This window comes from Ixodes scapularis, unplaced genomic scaffold (genome assembly GCF_016920785.2).
Source record: "Ixodes scapularis isolate PalLabHiFi unplaced genomic scaffold, ASM1692078v2 PGA_scaffold4__175_contigs__length_147842914, whole genome shotgun sequence".
Classification (NCBI taxonomy): domain Eukaryota; kingdom Metazoa; phylum Arthropoda; class Arachnida; order Ixodida; family Ixodidae; genus Ixodes; species Ixodes scapularis.
The window spans coordinates 108,905,529-108,929,614 of NW_024609879.1; the positions used below are offsets into that span (position 1 = coordinate 108,905,529).

General features: G+C 45.3%; 1 protein-coding gene across 1 annotated transcript; it reads left to right on the forward strand.

Moving 5' to 3' along the window:
* Window positions 1-164: 164 nt before the first annotated feature.
* Window positions 165-17,817, forward strand: LOC8027771 (tryptophan--tRNA ligase, cytoplasmic). Its single transcript, XM_002409459.5, has 8 exons — window positions 165-466; window positions 630-738; window positions 1,134-1,253; window positions 2,183-2,365; window positions 4,720-4,933; window positions 6,746-6,919; window positions 9,965-10,105; window positions 17,604-17,817. The coding sequence occupies exons 1-8, from the start codon at window positions 322-324 to the stop codon at window positions 17,763-17,765; spliced, it is 1,248 nt and encodes a 415-aa protein (XP_002409503.3). The 5' UTR covers window positions 165-321; the 3' UTR covers window positions 17,766-17,817.
* The last annotated feature ends 6,269 nt before the right edge of the window (window positions 17,818-24,086 follow it).

Below are 24,086 nucleotides of genomic sequence, written 5' to 3' on the forward strand. Positions count from 1 at the left end.
ATTTACAGACTTTTCTAATTGATTGTTGCGTAGGAAAAATATATTAAAATTATTGATAAGTTTTTTTCGAATCTACTGACGCTTATTGAAGGTATTTTTGAGCTTGTTGAACCGTTTTTGACTATCATCATCATTACCACCAAGTGCTAAGTTTCGTATGTCTATTTTTATTTTTAGTAGCGTCAAGCGTCAGCGCGTGTTGCGTTGGTTGCACTCGATGAATGAGTGAAGCGCAGACGATAATTAATCTGGGATTCCTGTTTACATATAACGCTTGCGAATAGGTATACAGTCACACGTGCCGCAGGCGGTCGAATCGAGATGTCAGCCTCGCTGGAGCAAATGTCGGCGCTGTCGCTCGAAGACGGTGGCGACCACGCAAGCACGGAGCCCGACTGCGACGTCGTCAATCCTTGGAACGTCGTGAGCGCTTCTACGACGGGAATCGACTACGACAAGCTCATAGGTACATACAAGTACTTCCCTGTCACAACACTCGTTTTACGATCTATGCGACTAGTACTTTTATTTTGGGTGAGCAGTCAACATCGCGGAGAAGTTGCCGGCCGGTGTGCTGGCTTGGCAATAACTGTCGACGTTGCATTTTTGTTTCTCCGATTTCTTTTCAGTGAAATTCGGGTCGTCTAAAATGACGCAAGACCTCGTGGATCGGGTAGAAGCACTCACCGGCAAGAAGGCGCATCACTTTTTACGGAGAGGAATTTTCGTATCGCATAGGTAACCGCACCCCCCTTTCTCTTCAACTTGTAATCTTTACGATTTTTGCTGTTGAAATCATTTCGCTAAGTTGTCTAAAGCATTGGCTGACAGACCACCTTAAAAAAATCCGTATGCTTGCACTCAATGCACGAGCATGGTGGTGACGTCAGCACTGGAGTCTGTTACATGTGAAGAATAGTAGGACAAACTCCTTCCAGAAAGCCTTTCACTCTTTCCACTTTAGCAGAGCGAACGCTGGAGGAGAGGGGAGCGGAGGTAACAACATATTACGGCGAGCAGAGAACTTTGTGGGAGGGGCTTAATTGTCCTGCTATTCTAAACCTGCAACAGACTGATGGCCAAGATCAAACGGCTGCGGTGAGTTTGACCCGCCAACTCGCTCTAATTTTCAGGGAATTCAACGAGATACTCAATATCTACGAGCAGAAGAAGCCGTTCTACCTCTACACTGGGCGGGGACCGTCTTCGGACGCCCTTCACGTCGGCCATTTGATTCCGTTCATCTTCACAAAGTAAGGTGCTGCTCGTATTCATTGTAGATTCTTGAGCTCATAAGGTGTCCTTACGGATTTTATGATTACAAAAACCAGACATAGCTCCCTTATCAAGTGTTTCCGCATTATCATAAGTACAGGAACGGCCGCTCTGTTTTCAGAAAGGTATACAGTAAAATACCAGGCAAGCGCCCACTCAAAATTGAGAGATAATTGCTAAACGATAAGTGACGGGCGCATGTCTGGTCATCAATTTTACATATCAATCTACTGTGCATATTTTTTTCAGATCTTACATATTTGGGTATGGGCGCTTAGTGTGGAATGGGCGGGTGCGCGATATTCTATGGTACATTTTTTTTTTCGTGGAAATCAGTTGTAGAAGATTCAGTTTGTTTTACATTTTCTTCTTTTTTTTTTTTTTTTCTTTTTTTTTAACTTGCACATTAGGCGTTTTCTGTTATGGTCCCTTCCACTATGTATGCTCATTCACTGCACAAAAATGAAGCCAATCTCGGAGCCGTCCTATGTTCTCGCCCTGAGGAAGGACTGAGACTATTTGCTACTGAGATTAATTAACCTGTTCATGTGAGTATGTCCTAAACAAACTTAAATTTCTCCCATCACCCTCTGGATTGATTGTGATCTCAATCCGAACGGCGTCCCAATGTTGAGGTAACTGAACTGGACAAACTGAAGGCCAGCTCGAAGCTAATTTCATTCTACCAACCATGCGGTGTTGGCCCGTGTAGTTCACGTCTTGCCATCGCTCTACTTGTGCAAGTTCCTTTGAAGGAAGCCCGGCCGATCACAGTTACCTGTACAACTTCTCGGCACAAAGATGCCTCGTTGGTCCTTGCTCCGTGCTTGCTATTTATCCAGTTGGATCATTGATGATCAAGAAAAAACAAGCCAGAAAATGTTCTTTTACGGATTGTCGATTGCAGGTGGCTGCAGGACACGTTCGACGTTCCGCTCGTCATTCAGCTGACAGACGACGAGAAGTTCCTCTGGAAGGACATGACTGTAGAGGAGGCAGAGAAGATGGCGCACGAGAACATCCGCGACATCGTTGCCTGTGGATTCGACCCGGCCAACACATTCATCTTCACCGACTTCAAGTATACCGGGTGGGCAATCTGGATGCAATTTGTGCAGGCTTGTTTGTGGTGCGGTTTAGCGCATCGCTTGGTGTTGTCCGCAAGTTCCGTACTCATACGATCGCTGACAGTACCGACGGCCGTAGTCGTGTCCTCTTTGCCACCGTTTTTGTTTCCGCTAATGGCTTGGCTTCAGGCGTCGGTTTGCATGAAGCCAATTCATGCGCCCAACGCGTCGGCTGCCAAAAAGCCTGTACCAACCCGTCTGTGTTACATTCACTCCACTTTAGAAGAAAAATTGGCAGTGACTTTTATATGTAAAATTCTACAATGCATGAAATGCGGTATATTTGAGGTGAGATTGTTTCAAATTATTTAAAAGGCGTTACAGAGACATCGGGGTGGACGTTTTTAGCCGACGGCAGTGTCCACAAACGGGCAGGAGGCGACAAACCCTTTGTTTTTTCTGACTACACAGACCAAGCTATTAAATTTTAAAAAAACAATCAAAAGAAAAAAGTAATTTTTTTTCTTAAAGAGTTTGGAAAAATTATGAATATATTACAAAATAAATTTTCCGCTAAAAGGTTTTTTTGTCGAATTATTTACAGCGTAGACTCGTTTTAGTTTACATCTTTCAAACACGCAGGCCAAAAAGCGGTACATTACGTCACCACACATAATTGGAGGAGATTTAGCCAACAAGAATATTGCCCTGGGTGTGTACATAGGACGTTATGTACCACTTTTTGGCGTGCACGTTTGAAAGCTTTAAACTCGAAGCTTAAAAAGCTTTGTGCAAAATTTATTTTGTAATATTTTTAATTTTTCTAGGTTGTTTGAGAGCATATTGTTTTCTTCCTTTTAATCGACACTGAAAAGTGTCCATTAAAGGGACACTGATCATTGCCGATTTGCTGCTCGCAACTAACCCGTGCGCGTAAAGTGCGAGGGACGGCAGAGAAAGAGGAACTTCCGCCTCGATTTATCGATCCGATATTAGCTCCTACCATTTGGCTTATTCATGAATTTTTCTCTTCAGAAAGCAGCCGGCAACGTCATGGCGGCGTCGCCCTCTTCATTCTTAATCTTGCCAATAACGAAAGAAGAAACTGCCTTTCCGGTTCAGATAGTCATGACGGTGATCGTAGTGGCACCGATTCTTTTCACTCTATCGTGGCCGCGGTTGCTGGCAGGAGGACGGCAGCAGGCCATGTCTTCCGGATGCCTCACCTTCTGCCGTGCTTACCTTCCACCATGCTTTGGCTGCGCGTGCACGCTTGAGGCTCGCGAGACGCTGGAGCATCATCGGAGGTAGAAAGCTCGCGCCAGAGGCAGTACGAGTGCAGGGCTTCCCAGCCGCTCTCGTCCCTTTGGTGACCGGGGCTACTCCCACAAACCGTTGAGCCGGCAGGGGTCTGCCGAGCAGGTTGGCATCCGACACGTGCGCGTCGGTGAAAAAAAGGTAGTTAAATACCGTCGCTTGTCGCTTGCTCAGAAAGTGATTGTGTACATTACTCATTACCGAGATCCAAAGGAGATGCGTCACTTCAGCTCGAAAGTAAAGCGCAACTTTTCTCGTTACTCTGGATGCGTCGTTTCTTCGAAGCGGTAACCGACTTCTAACGTTTCATGTCGTTAACGATGCGCGACTTTTTTAACGCGTTTGCAGGCATCTTCATTGTTTTCTTGCTAACACATTTTTTTTTCTTCTTCTTCTTTCCCCATGAAGGTTGAGGGCGCGAGCTGGGGTCTGGTCTAAATAGGGTAACTTTTGTCGCACAAGTTCCTCTCCAGAAGTTACTCAATACTACCATTACTCGTTGTTCCGTCAGAAAGTAACGAAAATGCGTTAGTTGTTCCTGTAACTACAAGTAACCATTGTAATATCCCAAGAGATAGCCCATCTAAAAGCGAGAGCAAATTGGACGAATATGAGGAGTGGACTAACTTTCGGTGAGAAGTCGAGAAAAAATAAAAAATGCTGTTTTTGTATTTTGCGATCTGCCAAGCTTGTTATCACATTGAGAGGCAATGGAGTATAGGCAACTGTCCTTTCCAGTCAGCATTGTTTGCTCGTCTCCCTGCGTAGGTAACTAACCTCATTTCGGCAGAGGTCACCATTGGCGAGGGCACTGCAATTATTAAAAAATAGGCTATCTTTCGGTGTTTAAAAAAAAAAGAAAAAGGGAATCGTGTAAGAAATAGGAGTCTGCTGTCTTTCAGGATGCTACGTTAAGTCTTTATTTTGTTACCGAAAAAGTAACTAAATAGCAGTACTTGTGCATTATTTGTAACGCATTACATACAAGTCTGGTCGGCGCCTGCCGTGCTCTGTGAGCCGCTGATACCTGACCTGCCCTGCTCTGTGCTTGTTTCTGCAGGCAGTGCCCCGAGTTTTACAAGAACATAGTGAGGATTCGGCGCAGCGTGACCTTCAACCAGGTCAAGGGCATCTTCGGCTTCGGAGACAGCGACTGCATCGGGAAGATTGGCTTCCCCGCTGTGCAGGCCGCGCCTTCCTTCTCCTCTTCCTTTCCCTTCATCTTCGGGGAGCAGTCGAGAGTGCCGTGCCTCATTCCCTGCGGCATCGACCAGGTGACGTGGACAGACGTTCAAAAGCGACTCTGGTTCCTCTTGGGACGCCCTTCGAATTCTAGCACGTAGCCGTCGGAGGTTTGTTTGCCAGGGTAATCGAACTGTAGGGGATGCCTTGTTGAACTCGTTTTCCACATAGCTTGCCGTTTACCCAACAAAAGGCTTGTGTACTATATTATTATTAGGCTGTCTACTTCGGTCGAATGGGGGTCACAGTTTAGGCACAAGTGCTGTGAAAGCGCTCAGTTGGGACTTGCGCTGTATTGGCGTTTCGCCGATCAGAGCCGAACGCTGACTCAGGATTTGGCTGCATCAGCCGAGCACGGCGATAGAAGTATGAGGAAATTATTTGTGCCGTTGTCGCCCCATGGGTTTATTTTTCATTTTAGTTGCAAGGGGCACAATGGTTTGATCTCCTCAATAATCTCAAACTATCCACTTTAAAAAAAAAAATTGCACTGCACCAAAAAACATTTTTTAATACTCCCTTGTACTCCCCCCCCGCTTCCATACCGCTCCCCTTTAGGGGTGGGGTTCGGGGTGGGAGGTGCATTTTGTGTCATATGTACCCTATGGGAGGCACTCACTTGATCGAATGACGTTTTAGCGAACGCCCACATTTCACCGAATTACACTTTAGCGAATAGTCGGACGCCGCGAAGCGGTGTTTTCGGGTGGGCCAAATGGGTTCACATTTTTGTAATGAGCCGCCACAGACTGTCGCCGGCGAAGCGGCGTAAAGCGCAGCGTGGTGGATGGGTTAACGCGCGCCCCCGTTATTCGCTAAAACATAGATTCGCTCAAACGTCGCTGTTTGCTAAAATGTCATTCGCTCATGTGATATGGACCCGTACCCTATCCAGGTAGTTTCTAAATAAATGTTTTTTGGGAGTGCAAGGAACGCAATGTGATAGATAATTTGGGTTACTCTCTGGAGCATCATTTTGGGGTAATGCAGTGAGTAGCTATCTGTGGACATTTTTTTTCTTAAATAGCCAGAGAATTAGTCCTTGCATGTTACCCATTCATGCAACATGCTTTGCCATATTTCTAAGTGTGGAGGATAATGTGGTGGTAATTTTATCTATGCATTTAATACAACAAAAGAGACAATGGAGTGTTCGTGCATCAAAAAACAGTGAAATCCCTATACACCAAGGTTCTAATGATAGGCACTGTTTCATTTGCTCCTTTTGACAAAAGTGCCACAAGACAAGGACAGAAAGTAAGAGACAGAGCAGAAGCACTACTTCCAATTGACTGTTTATTGAAACAACACAAACTATTTATAGACCCAATTGGGCTTCTCTAACAGGAATTCAAATTCTTTATCTGTTAAATGAACTGTCGGGGCACTTTTGCATGTGTCACTCCCTTGCATTCTTACAATTCTTTCGAGATCTTGTTTCTTAAATTCCCCAGAATTTGTGTTTTTTAAAGTTCAGGAACACAAGGGCATCTGTCACAATCAATAGCCAAATAATATTATAGTCAACTAAGCATCTGTTTGACAGGTCTTTGAAAGTCCCCCGTAACCTCCAGTTCAGCAAACGGCACCGCACAAAGTCTCCCAGTCTCGAGCTTGATTTTTTAACTGCGCCATCATCACGGAACCAGATACACCCCCACCTGCATGCGCATCACTTTGAACACTGAAATCGTAAATGTAAAGCATAAACCGTGAAGTGTAAACCGTAAGCCATAAAGTGTAAAGCACAAAGCATAGCCCGTAAAACGGCTCGTGACTGTGGCCGTCACCGTGGCCGTCTCGTGAAACGTTAAGGGAAGCGTGCCGTCACCTTCTTTGCGCAGGACCCTTACTTCCGGATGACGCGCGATGTGGCGCCACGGCTGGGTTTCCCCAAGCCGGCGCTGCTCCACTCAGTATTCTTCCCGGCGCTACAGGGCGCCCAGAGCAAGATGAGTGCCAGCGACCCTAACTCTTCCATCTTCCTCACAGACACGCCCGCCCAGATAAAGAATAAGGTGAGTTTTCGGTTGCCCGAATGCCCTAGAACAGCGAGAGACCGGCCATGCCATAGAGATAATGTAATAAATAACCTAGAGGGAGAGGTCCCATACATTTCGACCGCTTCGCGACGGCAGTGCGTAGGTGCGGACATTGGCAATCCCCATGAGATCGTATCGTTGGCGCCACCTTGATACCCACAAAGATGCAGGAAAATATTGCTTGCAAGGTTTGCAAAAAGAAACTAAACATCGTTACTCGCCAGCGCTCTAAAAGTAGCAAAGCATGTTACTTCTACGGAGATTCAAAAGGAATGCGTTACTTCAGCTCAAAAGTAAGGAGCTACCTTCTCGTTACTCTGAATGTTTGTTTTCTGAAGTAGTGGTCACCTTCCAGTGCCTTTTTTCGTAAATAATACCTCGCTTTTTATATGCCTTCGTGGTCATTCTGATGGTGGCAATAGATTTTGCTATGCTGTCATACTTCGTGCACGTCTTTTAATCGTCTGTCTGACACTATTTTGTTGTGGAAGTCGAAGGTGTGAGTCGTGGGTGAAAACCATATTGTAACTTGCGGTGTACATGTTCCTCTCCAAAAGTAAGTAGATACCGTTACTCCCTACTCCATCAAAAGTAACGAAGATATGTCACTCGTCCCTCCTCTAGAATATGAACCGAGTTGTTACTTCATTACTGAAAATGTAACCAAGTACAAGTAACGCGTTATTTGTAAGGGGTTGCATACAACTCTGGTCTGTATATAGTGTCTTTTCTAGCAGGATTTTACACAAATAAACAGACGTCGCGCATTCTATAAAAATGAGCAAAGTTGACGGGCACTCGAATGACCTCGTCACGTTGCAGCAAAGCAAGCACGCCCACCTTGCCGTCTGCTTTCTTTCTCTGCTTTTCTGTCGCTCTCTTTTTCATTTTTCCCCTCGGGGCCGTCGAAGTTGGTGCCTACGATTTGCCGCATTCCGCTTCCGTCTTTACCCCTGTGTGCTCTTCCTAAACGTAGGAGTGGGGATGTCGAGATCCTGTTAAAGGACACATGCAAAGAGAAAAAAAACATTTTTTTAAACAGCTTAGATGGAAAAAGGATGTCATTAAACAATTTTACAACAAAGAAAAAAAAGTTTTAGAGCTATATTTACGGCGCTATACAAATTTGTAGTTGGCACCCGCGGGCGCCGCAAAAAAGTGGCCCTTATTTATCACCTGACTGGCCCTTATTTATCTTGTGGTGCTTGCGCTCTTTCGGAAGCTTCCTTTGGCCTCCAAAAGTAACTTATCCATCTTTGTTTGAAGTATAACAAAAAAAAAAACTAAGATTAATAAGTAACTTTTAGAGCCCAAAGGAAGCTCCTGAAGAAGCGCAAGCAGACATGACAGACCTGTGCGCCAGTCAGATGACGGCGGCGGCGTGGAGATACGCGTTGAAGCGGTGTTGCACAACGCTCTGCATGCGGCGGCGGCGTGACTTTGCGGCGGCGGTGACGCAGCGTGGCGGCGCACAGGCCTACCATGTGACCAGCGGCGGTTCTCGCGGCGCTAACTACAAATTCGTTTTGTGCCGTAAATATAGCTCTAATATTTTTTCTTTCTTCGTTGTAAATTCGTTTTATGATATTCTTTTTCCACTTAGCCTGTTTAAAAAAAAATTTTTTTTTCCTTTGCATGTGTCCTTTAAGGTTCGAGCTCGACAGTGTCAGACTTCTTTCTAACTTTTTACGCAAATTTGACAAGAGTTGGACTGAAGTTTGAAAGTTACGCACGTGTTTCAATGGTGTGAACGTAAGAAGCGACCAGGACGAAGCAGAGACTTATGAGCCCTTCGATTACATTTCCGCCGTCAAAGGGCTTTAAAGCCAAATTTGTGCCGAGAGATTGATTGCACCACGTTCTGAATCGAGCGCTTATGCAACCGCTGTATCTAATTTGTGCGTCGTCTCATACCAGTTTCGAACGTACAGGCCTCATATATTCTCATATACTACATTCCTCCGCTCGTTGGTGTCTTTGACTTCTTCTTTCGCCAGCTTCAAGGTCACCATTTGTTTTAAGATACCATACACCGAGATGACGATAGTGGTCAAAGTTGCCAGACCAAACTTTGAAAAGGACCCAATGTGGGACTTGCCCGCGTGGCGGCAATCGTGACGTTACTCTGGTGCTCTCACTTTGTGTTAGTAACGGAACTGGCACAGTAGTCGTGTTTCCTCTCCTTTTCGATTACAAATGTTGGCCATTCTGGGATTCATCGTGCAAGCAGTTATTAACCACGCATCGGCTCGACTTTTTACGGCCGTGTACCTTACAACTTCAAAAAACTTTTTACAATTTTATAAACAACCATTACTTGTAGACAGTACATATATCTCATCTCGCGAATACAGCAAAACCTTTGGTCTAGTGAAATGCAGTTCCGGGGTCAGCTCATAGATAAGGCCAGTATGTTTTCTCATCCTAAAAGGTCACAAGACCTCAATCGCAAGCAAACACAATTGTGTGATTGTGCCTTAAAGGAACACCGAACCAAAATTTGGAGCTTCCAAAACAAGGCCGGAGCGACGGGCGGAGACACTGCAAAGCCCCAAAAACATTGCTCGTACGGCAACAGCTTTAACGGATGGCCATATTTTTTTTTCCTAAAAGAAGCATGCGATTAACGGGGCTGACGAGGTACAACGAGACATGTCATGTTGCGATTGTCGTTCCCTCTCCTCTTCGCTTTGTCCCCTCAAACAAGTGAACCGAGGCAAGGAAGAGAGAGGCTAGGCCACTTTCCCTCATTCTCGACTGTTCAGGAGAATTGCGACGTCACATTCCTCACTCGTTGCACCCTTTTTTTCCGAAAATATGGCCATCCGTTTGAGATATTGATGCATGAGTGATATTTGGGAGTTTGTAGTGTCTCGTTCGACGTTTCTGCGGCCATGTTTTGCGAAATCCCAACTTTCGGTTCAGCATCACTTTGACAGTGGCAGCCTTTACAAACCTGCCTGTAGTCACGCAAGAGTCGCAGCATCATTGCAATCGCTTTTCTCTCTCCCTCGTGCGCAGATCAACAAGTATGCCTTTTCGGGGGGTGGCGCCACGGTGGAGGAGCACAAGGAGAAGGGAGGAAACTGCGATGTCGACATCTCCTACCAGTACCTGCGTTTCTTCCTCGAGGACGACGAGCGGCTAGAAAAGATTCGACAGGTACTGACCTTGACCTTTCCAAAGGGAAGCCAAATGGCTTCCGAAAGAACCGAGTTTAACGTGCATTCACACTCAGTCTGTGTTCTGCACTTCTAAGGTGACGTTCATTTGCTCTATGAGCATCGACAAATTTTTTAAAAAGGCGAGCCTGAAGTGCAGGGGGAGCAGTTCTTAGGTAGCGCAGCTCCTTGGGCCAAAGTTTTGTTCTTTTGTCTGTAATGTTATAGGCCCTAAAATACCCAAAGAAATCAAGGTAGGGCCAAACTCGACCTTCCTTGGCCAGAGCCTGGGTGTCTTTGCCCTAATGCACCAAACGAGTGACAAAGTTGGGCTTCACTGCGGGTAGTTTTGCTATCATCTGGCATCTCCTAGCCTGGCACTTTGGCAATTATTTGGCGAGCCATTAGAAAGCCATGGAAACACCAAAGAAAAGTATGCTCTGGAACTAACTAATGCCTTGGAGCGAAACCGTATTAGGGCCCCTAGGATTGCCAAGCTTGTGCCAAGTTAGGCGTCTCTCTGGCACGCTGCCTGGGGTACCTTATTCAATAGGGGGGGGGGGGGGTGGAATTGCAAATATGTGCAGTAAATTACAGCGGTAGGTGTTAGTGCCCATTCCCGGCCAAAAAATGCTCATGTACAAACAGAAAATTCCGCTCTACAGCAAAGGCACTGCTCCCCCTTTCCCTGTTGTTCCTCGCATACGGCAAGGATATATCTTTCGACCCCCTCGCCCCCTTCCCCCCCTGTAGGCTGCCACTGTTTCAAAAAACCTACGTGATCGCGGGGGGAGCGCTTTTGCTTCCTTCCCCACCCCTCCGGCTGCCACCGTTGCAAAACATTCGTGTAGTTGTACCTTGCTCACGCGCTCCCTCACCACCGCACTGCCGCCCCCCAGGTTCCGTTCTCGTGTGCACTCCGCGCCCCTACAGAACAGCCCTCGTACGTACTTTTGCTTCTTCCCCTGCGGGCGCGGTCACGAGTACCCCCCTTCCTCGAGGGTGTTTCAGCCAAAAAAAAAAAAATGCGTCTCTGCGTCCTTCTCTAACGCATGCAACATCACGCACAATCTTTTCCACCGAAGCTCATATCTCCTCACACGCGTGTTCCACGTCAATTCCTCTGATAGCAAAGAACCTACCGCAAACATTGTACAGCACACTGCCTGAGAAGAAATCTCCTTCAACATTCCTTTTCACTATGCAGCAGCTACCGCTGTCAATCACAACACACTTTGTGTAACCATCCACATTTATTTAAAATTATTTAATTAAATACGTTATTGTCATTGGCAGGATGGCAATGGCAGGGCATGTCTTTCAAACGTCCGACTTTCAGAACTTGGTTTATGCCTTCCGCCATGCATTGGCTGTGCACATGCTCTAGAGGTGCATGAGATGTTGAAGCATTGTCTAAGGTACGAAGTTCGCACTGGAGGTGGGAAAGCCCCTCGCTGCCATTCTAACCCTGTCTGTGACTATAATGGGAGAGTTGTGTGAGCATGCCAGCTTTAGAATTGGTTAAACGGGGCCCGACTTGTACCTCTCGCCACGTGACGTCTGCATCGTTGTAGAGTGCGTTTTCTGTGACCGGAAAATGAAGGGAAGCATTAAAAATATTTTATGTATAAAAATAACCAGTGCCAGTTATGACCGCGAAATTAGTCGAATATGCATTGGAAGACTTCTGGTAACCCGGAACGGCATATATTTGAGCCATTTTTCTGCGCGTGGTTTTTCAAATTGTCATGTTGGCTGCCATCGCGTTTACATTTACAAGTAGACCTAGCTGTCTGCTTTCCATTGCAGTCTTCTGTAGCTTCAATTTCTCACAGAAAATTGTGCAGAAAATGTTGTTTTCCCCTTCGCGAAAAAACATTGCTGGTAACATTCGAACGTGCTTTTCTCTTTTGGGGGCATCTTTACGGTTTCCACGCAAGAATTTCTGTCTTAAATACTCTTCTATCACAACCAAATTTGGCATGCATGTACTTTAGAATATGTAGGATGCAACCATCTAGGTTCAGTTAAATATATATTTTTTAGGGGTGTGCGAATATTGAAATTTTCAAATACAAATTGAATATGAATATTTGAAAATTATAGCTTTGAATATCGAATATGTTTCAAATATAAATGTACTACCACTAAAAAATAAAAAAATGAGAATACTTTTCTTATTACCTTCAAAACCAAAAATGATGTCAACAAATTCAAGTAAATGAAACTGCCTGACTAGGCAGCCTAAAAACAAGGCAACTGGTAACACAGCTATTATAGACTAGTAGTCACCTGTCAACTGTACATGAAAGCAGGCAAAAGGTGCAACTGATTAGTTATACAAATTGACAAAATTAAGAGTCTACAAAACTGCACATGTCTAGATAGCATGTAAAAATGGAATGGTAGTGACCTTTTTTTAAGAATATAATTGAAATTTCCCTTGACTAGTCAGGTCGCTGTCTGCAGGAAACTCATCTTAAGAACACTCACACTGATATTTTACGTCGTCATTGTGTTTTTAGGAAAGATTGTTTGTCAGCCCAGTCTTCTGGTGGCTTTGCTGTGGTTGTACAGAGAGGAGTAGCATGTGCTTCGTACACCACTTGAAGCTGCTGCAACTCGTGTTTTAGTTGACTGTCTCATTACCATTGTATCGTTACATCTTCCCCCACATGTTCCACTTCATATCCATGAACTCGAAGGTCTTGTTGATTAGCTGCCAGAACCCTTCTTAATTTTAGGCGATTTTAATGCTCACAATCCTATGTGGGGCAGTGACCGACTTGATTCTCGTGGCGAGGTCACAGAGCGTCTTTTGCTGTCTTCAGGTTTGTGTCTTTTAAATAACAAAGAGCCAACATTTTACAGTGCACCTCATAACTCTTTCACATCCATCGACCTGTCTATTTCATCACCCTCATGGTTTTCTTGGAACGTTTTAAAGAAACCTTTTGGGAGCGACCACTTTCCGGTAATTTTAAAAAGCAATGTCGCACTTCCTACCATTTTAAAGCGCATTCCTAGGTGGAAGTTAGAAAAGGCAGATTGGGGGCTTTTTAAATTAAAGGCAACGCTGGATGCTTCACTCCTGGCCAGTTTGTCTCCAGAGGATGCCACATTATATGTCACCGAACATAGTATTCCTAATGCAGCTTTTGAGGCTATTCCGCAGACTTCTGAAAACATGCCGAAGAGGTGTAAGCCATGGTGGAACAAAGACTGAGCATCTACAAGAAAAGAACAGCATAAAGCCTGGGATACGTTCAGGCGGTACCCTACTCCTCTCAATAGAAAAGAGTTCAAAAGGAGAAAAGCAAAAGCTCGATGGACGAGGAAACAAGCTAAACGAGGAACTTGGATGAAGTATGTCTCTTCTGTCAATAGTTTTGTCTCGTCCAAGGAAGTGTGGGATCGATACCGCAAAATCAAGGCTTGATTATCATGTTTTTGTGATACCTCTTTTCCATTCTCCTACAACCTCGCTCAGAGATGTGGCTAAAGTCCTCGAAGAGCAGTTCCACAATGTTTGCAGCTCCAATAACTACCGGGCAGAGTTTAGACAATTCAAGGCTCGTGCAGAACGCCATCGCATTAGTATGTCTGGAGGAAATACTGCCGGATACAACAAACCTTTCACAATGCATGAACTTAAGTTGGCTCTTAGTCTTAAGAAACAGTCGGCCCCTGGCCCTGACAGGATTCATTACGAGATGATTCGTCAGCTGGCCCCAAAATCTCTGGAAACTTTTCTTTGGTTTTTTAATCATCTGTGGACGCAGGCATACTTTCCCCAAGCCTGGAAGCAGGCTCATGTTGTCCCATTGTTGAAACCTGCTAAAGACTCGTCAGTTCCATCCAGCTACTGCCCTATTGCACTTACGAGCAGTCTTGGCAAAATATTTGAGCGGATGATTAATAGGAGTCTGGTGTAATTTCTTGAAATGCAGGGTTTCTTCGATCGGAACCAGTGTGGTTTTCGTGGAGGGCGGTCAACTGTTGACCACCTAATGCGCCTGGAAACGACTATACGTAACGCTTTTGTAAACAGACAGCACTGCGTGTCAGTCTTCTTTGACTTGGAGAAGGCGTACGACACGGCATGGCGGTATGGAATACTTAGGGACCTGTTCGCATGTGGTTTACATGGTCGCATGCTCTGTGTTATAAAAAGCTTTCTGTCTAACCGAACATTCAAAGTTAGACTAGGTGCCACATATTCATACCTTGAACATGGTTAAAATCGCGCACAAAGAGACGGGGACAAACGAGGAAGGAACACAGAACACAGACAGGCGCACACTCACAACTCTAGCATATTAAGTGAAGAAGAGAAAGATGAAGCACTATTTTTTACAGGGGACAACGTCACCAGGGGGAAACAGATCATCCGCAGTCAAATGATCTCAAGAAGGCAACTTCTTTTTCACTCAAAGCAACCGACGGTTGTCCCCTGTAAAAAATAGTGCTTCATCTTTCTCTTCTTCACTTAATATGCTAGAGTTGTGAGTGCGCGCCTGTCTGTGTTCTGTGTTCCTTCCTCGTTTGTCCTCGTCTCTTTGTGCGCGATTTTAACCATGTTCAACGTTTACCAACTCGCCCAACTTACTACTCTTCTATTCAGACCTTTTTATTCAGGAGAATGGGGTGCCACAAAAGGGGGGGGGGGGTCTTGAGCGTTACACTATTTGCCGTGAAGATCAACTCTCTTTCCAAGGTAATACCACGCACCGTGTCTTACTCCTTGTATGTTGATGACGTTCAAATATCAGTTTCTTCTTGCAATCTCTCCAGCTGTGAACGCCAGCTGCAGCTCGCAACAAATAAAATAAGTAAGTGGGCCGACGAAAATGGTTTTCGGTTCCCTCCTGAGAAGACTGTGCGTACCATTCTCTCTCAAACGTGGAATAACGCTTGATCCATCATTGGAGATCAATAGAACTTCCATAAGTAGCCGAAATGAACACAAGTTCTTAGGACTCATTTTTGATAGGAAGCTAAATTTTATTTCACATTTGAAACAACTGAAACTTAAATGCCTAAGGTCTGCTAATATCCTTAAAGTCTTGTCACACAGGTCATGGGAATCTGACAGGAAATGTCTGCTGCGCCTGTATAACTCTCTCATGAGGTCCCGCCTCGATTACGGAGCAGTAGTTTACGGATCGGCAAGGTCATCGGCACTCAAGATGTTGGATCCTGGTCACCACCTTGGCCTTCGACTTGCCAGAGGGGCTTTTCGGACATCACCAATCCTCAGTTTATATGTAGAGACAAATCAGATGTCGCTGGAAAAAAGACGGCAATATATTAGCTTGATTTACACCTACAAAGTCCTGTCTGACCCTAACCATCCAACATACCGCTGTGTGCATGACTTTAGTTCTTCCCTTATTTTTCAAAATAAGCCTATAGTATTGTGCGGCCTCTCAGTCTTCGCCTTGAGGACATCCGTCAATCTCTTAGTCTCGAACTGAATGACATAAGCTTACTCGAAAGGACCGACACTGTTGCGCCTTGGGACCTGCTGCCAGTCAGCTGTGGTGGGTGTTTCACCAGGTTCAACAAACATAACATTTCTTCAATAATCATCCAGCAGGAGTTTCATGAGGTACTAAAAAAATACAAAGATAATGCACAGTTTTATTCCGACGGGGCAAAGACCTCCTCTTTTGTTGGATCTGCTGTGTACTCTGAATCATTTGCGAGCGTTCAGCGGTTGAACAGTGTTGCTAGTATATTCACTACAGAACTTCAAAGTGTATTAACAACAGTGGATTATATTATAGAAAGCCATATTGAAAGCCGTCGTGTTTGTTGATTCTCAAAGTGTTATAACTGCGATCAGCACTGTAAAAAATTCAAAGCATAATCTCATCCAGCTTGTGCGTGCAAAAATAAATAGGGGCCTACGAAAGGGGCATGACATCATATTTTGCTGGGTACCCAGCCACGTTGGGCTCAGTGGCAATGAGAAGGCTGACAGGCTTGCGGCCTCTTCCAAAAACTTGCTGGAAACACGTCTGCAGCTACCACATCAATACCTGAAACCTATTTTTAGGGCAGCAATTTTCCTAATATGGCAAACAGAATGAAACCACCAGCATGACAATAAGCTGCACTCCTTCAAGCCTGTTTTAGGGATATGGGAGAGCTCTTCCCATAAAACCCGGTCTCGTGAGGTATTACTGTCGCTTGAGGCTTGGTCATTCTTATGCCACCCATGCTTACTTGTTGCATGGGGCAGATCCACCTTCTTGCGAACAGTGTGGTGAGATCTTGACGGTCTGGCATATTCTCGGTCTCTGCTCTGCCCTCGCACAAGAAAGACGCTCCTGTTTTCCGGAATTCGCAATGTATTGTATTCCATTTCATCCTGCACTAGTGCTTGGTGAGCAGCCGATTATTCCCTTTGATGTGTTGTTATGTTCCTTGAGAAAAAATTTTTTGCACAAGTTCTAGCTTTTCCAACATGCACTTTCTTTAGTATGTGATCACAACAGGTGATTAGGTCCTTCTAAGCATTTTGTCTTTTGCCCGAGTATCTGACTTTTACTTCTACACACTCTACCTTTGCTTTGCGCAAATATTTAAGTTTGGCGCAGTATGGCCACGTCGCTGTTGCGCCAGAAAGCCCCTAATTAATCAATCAATCAAAGGGTTCATAAAAAAATGGCTACGATACCTGCAATTTTAAGCGACTGAACACAGCTTTTAAGAAAGCTCTGAATGTTCAGGACATTTTCCTTGAGTGGATTATTCGCTATTTGGCCAAATATTCATACCTTGCCCGAATATTCGGCCACAACCGAATATTCAAAAATTTCCAAATATCCAATTCTCGTATCGAATACGAAAGACATTCGATTCATATTTGAAATCTCAGATATTGGCACACCCCTAATATATTTTAAATTTATGAAAAATTTAAGAAACTTTTGTTGGCTCCTTACAAACTTTTGCGATTTTTTGTTGTTTTAAAATAAGCTATGTCTCTCTCATGTTATTTTTGTTGTTCATTGCACTCAGTGGTTTAAGTGGTGTGAATTAGTTTATTTTATGAGGCTCTTTTAGATGTGTTGCCATGCCCTATGTGGTCTGCAAGGGTATGATTTTTGCATGTGCATTCCATGGAGAGAAAAAAAAAACAAGCTATATTATACCTAATGCCAGATTTAGAAAAAAGGACATCAAGCACTATAATTTAAAAGATTCATTTGGTTATCGTAAATAAAAAAAAATTGTTTTCCCGTTTAGCATGCCTTCCTAAAAGGCATTTCAAATATGCACTCAATGCTTACTTGCACATTTGTTTTACACTCGACTGCTTAACTCGACAGGCAAGGGGTCATTAGGGTGGGGCAAGTAGTCGTATGGTCATTTCCTGTCGGTGTTGCCGTGGTTACTACACAACATTGCTCTGGGGTCTCTGGGAGTTACTCTGCCCTACTCCTGCTCTGCGAGAGTTGAAATCCGAGGGCTGTGCACCTTCTCTCCAGGATTACACCAGCGGGGAACTCCTCACCGGATTCCTCAAGAAGGAGCTCATAGAGGTGTTGCAGAAGCGGATTGCGGCCCACCAGGCAGCCAGGAAGTTGGTCACGGACGAGGTCATAGCCAAGTTCACTACGCCTAGGCCACTGCAGTTCAAGAGGCAGTAGAACTGTAGGCATGTTGCTTTACTTTTCCAAGGGATAAAGTTTTTGAATTTCAGTAGTTTCTTTTTGCCAAATACTTTTAAAGCTGGTGACATTCAAGGGAATGTGGAGTGGAACAAGTGTAAAACTATGGACAGTGGAGCTAGCTTTTAGTCATCTCTTCCGAGCTTTGACCGAAGAAGTAGCCAGTCGCAGCTCTCTGGTTTGGTTTTTGACAGTTGCTTCCTTCACATTCTTAGTTTTTTTTTTATTGCAGTCTCTTTTGAAGATGAACTTTTGTCGTGGCACTGGTTGGAACTGTTTCGGTTTGGATCAGTTTTTTTGGTTTATTATTTTCTACTGTGTGGTTTATGTCTGGCTCGTACCGTATTTACTCGAGCAATAGCCGCACTATTTATGAACAAAGCCCCTGTGTCTACTTTCCCGCAGAACACATATACAGCCAATACATACCAGCAGTGTGGCTATTACTCGAGTAAATACGGTATGTGTGCTTTCTTACCTGGCTGTGTTAAAGGCCGACGTACACTTCGCGCCTTCCCCTTTTTCCCGCCTCCTCCTTTCCTATACCCTCTCCACTTTTTACCTTGCCCCAGCCTGGCTCCCCCTCGCAGCTTAGGAGAGGGGAGCGCTAAGAGGATTATCTTCCCTGCAGAAAACCGAGGTTGTACGTCGGCCTTTAAGCAAACTTGGTGCTTGTTTTTGCGGCATGACCGCACAAGCATTGTCGGTTATTAGGTGCTGCATGGAATTGTGAACTGCAACGAACTTATGCATTAGTGTTTGTAAACAAGCTTGCTACCTGCCGCTTTCAGTTGACCCCTCAGCACTTCCAGCTTTCTTTTTTTCTTTTGCGTCCTTTTAGATAACTTGCTCAAAGCACTCGCATATATCTCATGCACATTACAATTATTAGTGCTCAAAGAAACATAGCTTTATTACATCGCTGTGCACTATTAAAAAATGAATAAGTGCAGTACCGGAAGTCTATTGAATATGAACAACTGTTGTACCTTCGTGCAATCAACTGGCATCAAATAAGTTCTGAGGCAGATGTCCTTCTCAGTCTAATTTTGAGGCCCCTTTTATTGTTATATTAATAGAAGCCCTCTAACATAGTGTCAGGGTAGGGCCCTGTGCTTGCTAATTTATTAATGCTTTAATGACTACCTGCATATATCTTTCCATAAGTTTATGTGACATGTATAGGTAAACGTGTACCAGTGCACTCTTTTCAAGCCACTAGAAAACTACTGAATTTCCTTACCTTTTCTTGCAGTTTGTCAGAAGCTTTTTACAGGCGACCCCTTCCTATCAAAAGACCTGTGTGTCCAGCTTCTTTTAGCTGCATTAAATGAATGAAATTGACACGAAAGATCACAGGCTCCTCGCATAAATCCCAAAGTGCTGTGCACTCCTGGAAGGCTGGGAACTGTGTGCCTCCCCACCTGGATCATTAGTGCCACAGCTCTGATTCTCTGATTTTCTGTTGGCCTTCTCTTTACTAGTCTATTTGTTGCTCTATCTCCACCTTAGCTTATTCCAGTGCATTTTTGAAAAATTGTATGTACCCATCTTGTTCTCGTTTGTTGTATTTATGTACCGGTGTTAACCAACGTCTTTATGGCCGTTTTACATTATCGTAATGTTACCATCATTCTTTGCAACCTGCGAAATGTTAGATACCGGCATTTCCACATTTCAGGACACAACTGTAACATACCCACATTTTTACAGTCATGCTCGCAGCTTACCAAGTGCTTATACACCAACGCGCGGGACTGACGTCCCTGAGCTGCGGCGCTGTGCGATCGCGCCGGATCGGCCAGGCGGGCGAGTTGTTGGCAAACCAGCGGGTGCTTTGCACGTGCGACATAACCTTTCGGCATGCCGCAAAGCTGCTTGGCTGTTGATTGTACCGAAAAGTACTGCAAAAGTAGTGGAATAAGCTTCAACAAGTTCCAGGTAGGTGCTGACAGACGCAGAAAATGGATAACCTGCGTGGATCGAAAAAATGTTCGCCTCGCAGGGACGACCGCTTGTGTGGTAAGCCTTCACTGAAGGTAAGTGCGTAGCTTCCACTGCAATCATTGTTTCCAGCACTGAGGCATTCCTCTGCGTAGGGACGTCATCTGATCCAGATGACGTCTAGATGACACAAGTTGCCGCCCAAGAGTTCCTCGGCTGCTCGCTACACCCAGGCACCGTAAGGTGTAGCAGCTGCCCGTTGCAACGGCATTACCTTGGCTCGGACGACGCACAACGCAGTGCTTTGAGGCATCCAGAGCTTGCAGTCTCGTACCAAGCTTGTGTTGTAAAAAAGTGCAGTTAAATTTCCTACACGAACGACTCCCGATATATTCGCATGCATAGCGCTCGAGCAGTTCTTACCAGACTCAAAGTAGTTGTCGGCCTTGAGAGACTTGTACGCTCACACCATGTCGGCCGTAAATTAGCTCGGCGAAAAGACCAGCCATTGAGGCTGGCGGCAGCAACTTTGCCGACGTGACACCGGAGCGCCAGCGCTCCTTGCTCACGGCGTTGGGATCCTCAAAGACGACGCCGTCGACGCACAGTTTCTTGCTGTATCGCTGCTGCTCGGGCTCCGACAGTAAGTGCCAATAATCGGACATAACTAGTAACAGAATACGACACAGAAAAAAAAAAAAAAAAAGCTAGAAAGGCCTCGGCAGCTTCGGTTAGCGAATGTACGGCCCGCATTGCGATGGTGAAAACATGGCGAGAGCAGCCACTGTTGCCTACACCCCTCCTGCTCATGCGCAGTTCTCCTGTCATGTTTGTAAACGGCACGCGCCGCATGTCGGTGTATAAAATTCCCGTAATTCCTATAGCTGAATTTCCTACATTTTATGAAATGGATGTGAAATGGCCATAATTTTAGTCAATTTGCTAAATGATTGCAAGAGCTATTGCTTTTAGAGCAATAGCTCTAAAAGCAATAGCACACAATTGCACATGCACAATGCAATGGTGCAATTGCACTTGGCGCAATTGCATATGGTGGCCGAGTAACCAATGCGTAACTAGTCAAGCTGCACAGATTTGGCTAATCAGTGGCCAATGGCTGACAAAGGCCTGCCACTGGCCGATGACTGGCCTTTCTCTGGCCATTGGCCAATGACCATCAGCCTAGCATTGGCCGATGAATAACCACTCTTTGGCCATTGTCCAAAAGATGATCGCCAGTCATTGCCCAATGCTTTGCCGAAATCTGTGCCACTTGAGCAACTTGTGGCCCACCACACACCTCTCTCATTGCCTCCGCCATTCCCACCGAGTTTCAGCAGAGGCATCAAACGATACGTGCATCATGCAAACGAAGAGAAGAGGGAGATGGTGGGGCTTCATAGAAGATTGTCGCTCTATTCTTTATTCAGGGACGCTATTCTTTTGCTCTTTTTTCGAGCTCTCTGCTCTAGTCAAAAAAAGAAAAAGAAGATGCTAGCTCTATTTTTAGGTTGCTCGTTCCAAGCGTCGCCATGTAGTCACTATGAACAAAGACGCTATGGGCTAGATACGATTAAAGGTTTGTCTGCAGCACTGCTGGCACCCCTCGATGCGCCGTCGGCACCGAGCAGATGTCCAAACGGCGGTCGTTTCGCAAAGATAAAACCTAGGCCTTTGAGCACGAGTCTTCGGCAAACAAGAGTCAGTAGTAGTGCCGAAGAAAACAAAACTTGAAAACCGTCGTCGTGGACGACTAGAAGCACCATAGCTTGCGTGTCACGAGCGCGTATTTACCGCAGATTTCGCTAACTGGCGTGCAAAACTCGCCCTACCTGCCCGTGTCTACCACAACGATCATATCGGGAGGATGGCAAATTAAGGGTGAATTGCATGGCAAGCATTATTGGCTCTCATTTCCCTTGCCTTTCTTTTTTTTTTTTTTTTTTTTTGCACTTTAGTACTAAGTTTCTTCATGGATTATTTCCATAATCTTGCGTTGTTTAGCGCTGCTATCCAAGACCTTGTGAACTTTATGGTTCTCAAGACGCTACCGTGATTTCCCTCTGGTGTGGAACGGTAGAGTTCATTGGCTGCATTGGCAATGACACATTTTTTACTATTTTAGACAGTTAATTTTACATAGAGCTTTTTGTGTAAGTCTTATTTATCGACAATTTAAGAACAGAGTTCATGACGGAGGCTAAATTAAAATTGGGCGACTCGCGGTTTGTCACAACAATGAAGCACTGTCTTTAAAATGGTCCTGGTAGGTTCTGAGTGCCTTATATAAATTCCCTTCTAATGACATCTTGTGCAATTTACCACACAATTATTGATCATGGTGTTTGGAGGTGCGATGTACTGCAACTGATGTTTCAAGCTCCCGAAGCTTATTCATTGCTTGGGGCGTATTCCGTGACCTTCCAGTTGGGAGGAACTGGCTTGAAGTGTGAGGTCATGTAGCATGCATGGAGCGCCGGATAGGCAAACGTGGCTCGGAACGTCTGTGACAGTACGTTTTAAAGGGGCCACGAAACAAATTTTGGGCTGGGTAAATAAATTTATATTGCGATTTTACTACAGTAGGTTACAAGTCAAGAACGTAGCGGCAAATGCCTTTTAAAGGGAATCATAAATCCCTCTGCCACCTCCGCATCCAATAGCCTCCCATCGTTTCTGTGACGTCGCGGCCAACGCGCGAGGAGGGTCTTGCCTTTCTATACATATTTGCTTTATCTTTCGACTTTGACTTAGCATTGTGTACTGTCTCGTGCTCTACACGTGCAGAGCTCCAGCGAGGTTGTCTCGCGTGCAGAAAGACTAAAGTTCCCTCGATGCATTGCAGCAGCGTAGTCAAAGTCGGTCTATCTTTGTCCGAATTTTGAGCGACGGACTGATCTTCTAAGGGGGAGAATGGCGGTGTCCTGGTACTCAAACGAGCTTTTGAGCAAATACTTATTTGGTCTGAGAGAGGGAGGAGTGCTTCCTTTTTCTCTTCTTGAACTGCTTGGTACGCTGCGCGATTTTTGAGTTTAGGAGGAAAAACTTAAGATATCGTTTCATAGCCCTTTAAAGGGGCCATGAAATTATTTTTCAACTTTTTCCTTCTTAGCTTTTCTCCTCAACTCACAAATCGCGTATTGTACCAAACAGTTCAAGAAGACAGAAAAAAGTAACTCCCCTCTTGCTGAGACCCTCGTTTGTGTACCCGGACACCGCCATCCTCCTCCTAAAAGATTAGCCCGTCGCTCAAAACTTGGACAAAAGTTGCTTTCCCCACCCCGTTCACCCTCAAGCTGACAGTGCTGTGGACGCTATGGGCTCTTTGGGCCAGTCACACTTTTGCCACGTGATCAATCTCCCTATCGCAGACGTACGCGCAGAGAATGAGGTCAGGTGATGAAAGGGAGGTGGCTGATTGGTTTGGCACGTGCATACTTTCCACCTCACTGTTAGCTTAAAAGTGAAGGGAGTAAGTGAGGTCCGGTGTCGTGGACATGCGTTTGGACCGGATGACTCTCGTTAGATACCGCAGATGTATCGCAGCGAAAAGGCAGAGAGGTTTCGAAGGGAAGGAGGTACAAAATAGTCTGCTGTGTTTTCAAATTTTCGTACCAAAAATCAGACTTTTGACTTTCTGCCTTCTTTCTTTTGGCCCACTAAACGATATGCTATTAGTAAAATCCCTATCTAAATTCATTTATCCCAGCCCAAAATTCGTTTCGTGGCCCCTTTAAGGTGTTTTTTTTTTTTTTTTTTAAAAGGTATGCGGAGAGCAAGTCGTCTGCTTCTTGCGCCGAACGCCTAACGACGCCGAACGCCGATTGGCTTTGATCAGAAGGATAGTGGGTAGACTTCAACGCCGGATGCCTCGAGGTCTACCCACTATTTCTTTCAATCAGCCAATAAGAGCTCGGCGTTCCGACATCATTGGACCCGTGTGTAAGAAGCAGACGAACTTGGTCTCCGACCGCCCGAAGTTCATTTATGCATCCGCTTTGGCAAGCGCTAGCATCTCTTGATGCACGAAAAGATGCCTCCATCTAAAAGCGTTGAATACATGTGAGCAAGAAACCGCCCCGCCGAGTGGCGTAACTATAGCTACCGCCACTGACGCCAGGAAATGGGCAAATGCCGCGCCACGGGTTGTCATCAGCGGCAGTTGCTACGGCTACGCCGCTCGGGGGTGCAATACGGCGCCGTTTTTGCTCGCTGTTTTCGGCGGACACCCTAAAAAATCGCCATCTTGCCATCCTCCCCGAACACACTTTGAAGAAAGCAGCAACGCCGACCCGTCACCACCGTAGACACGCCGAGGCAAACACACAACGTTGAGACCACGCCGTCGATGACGTG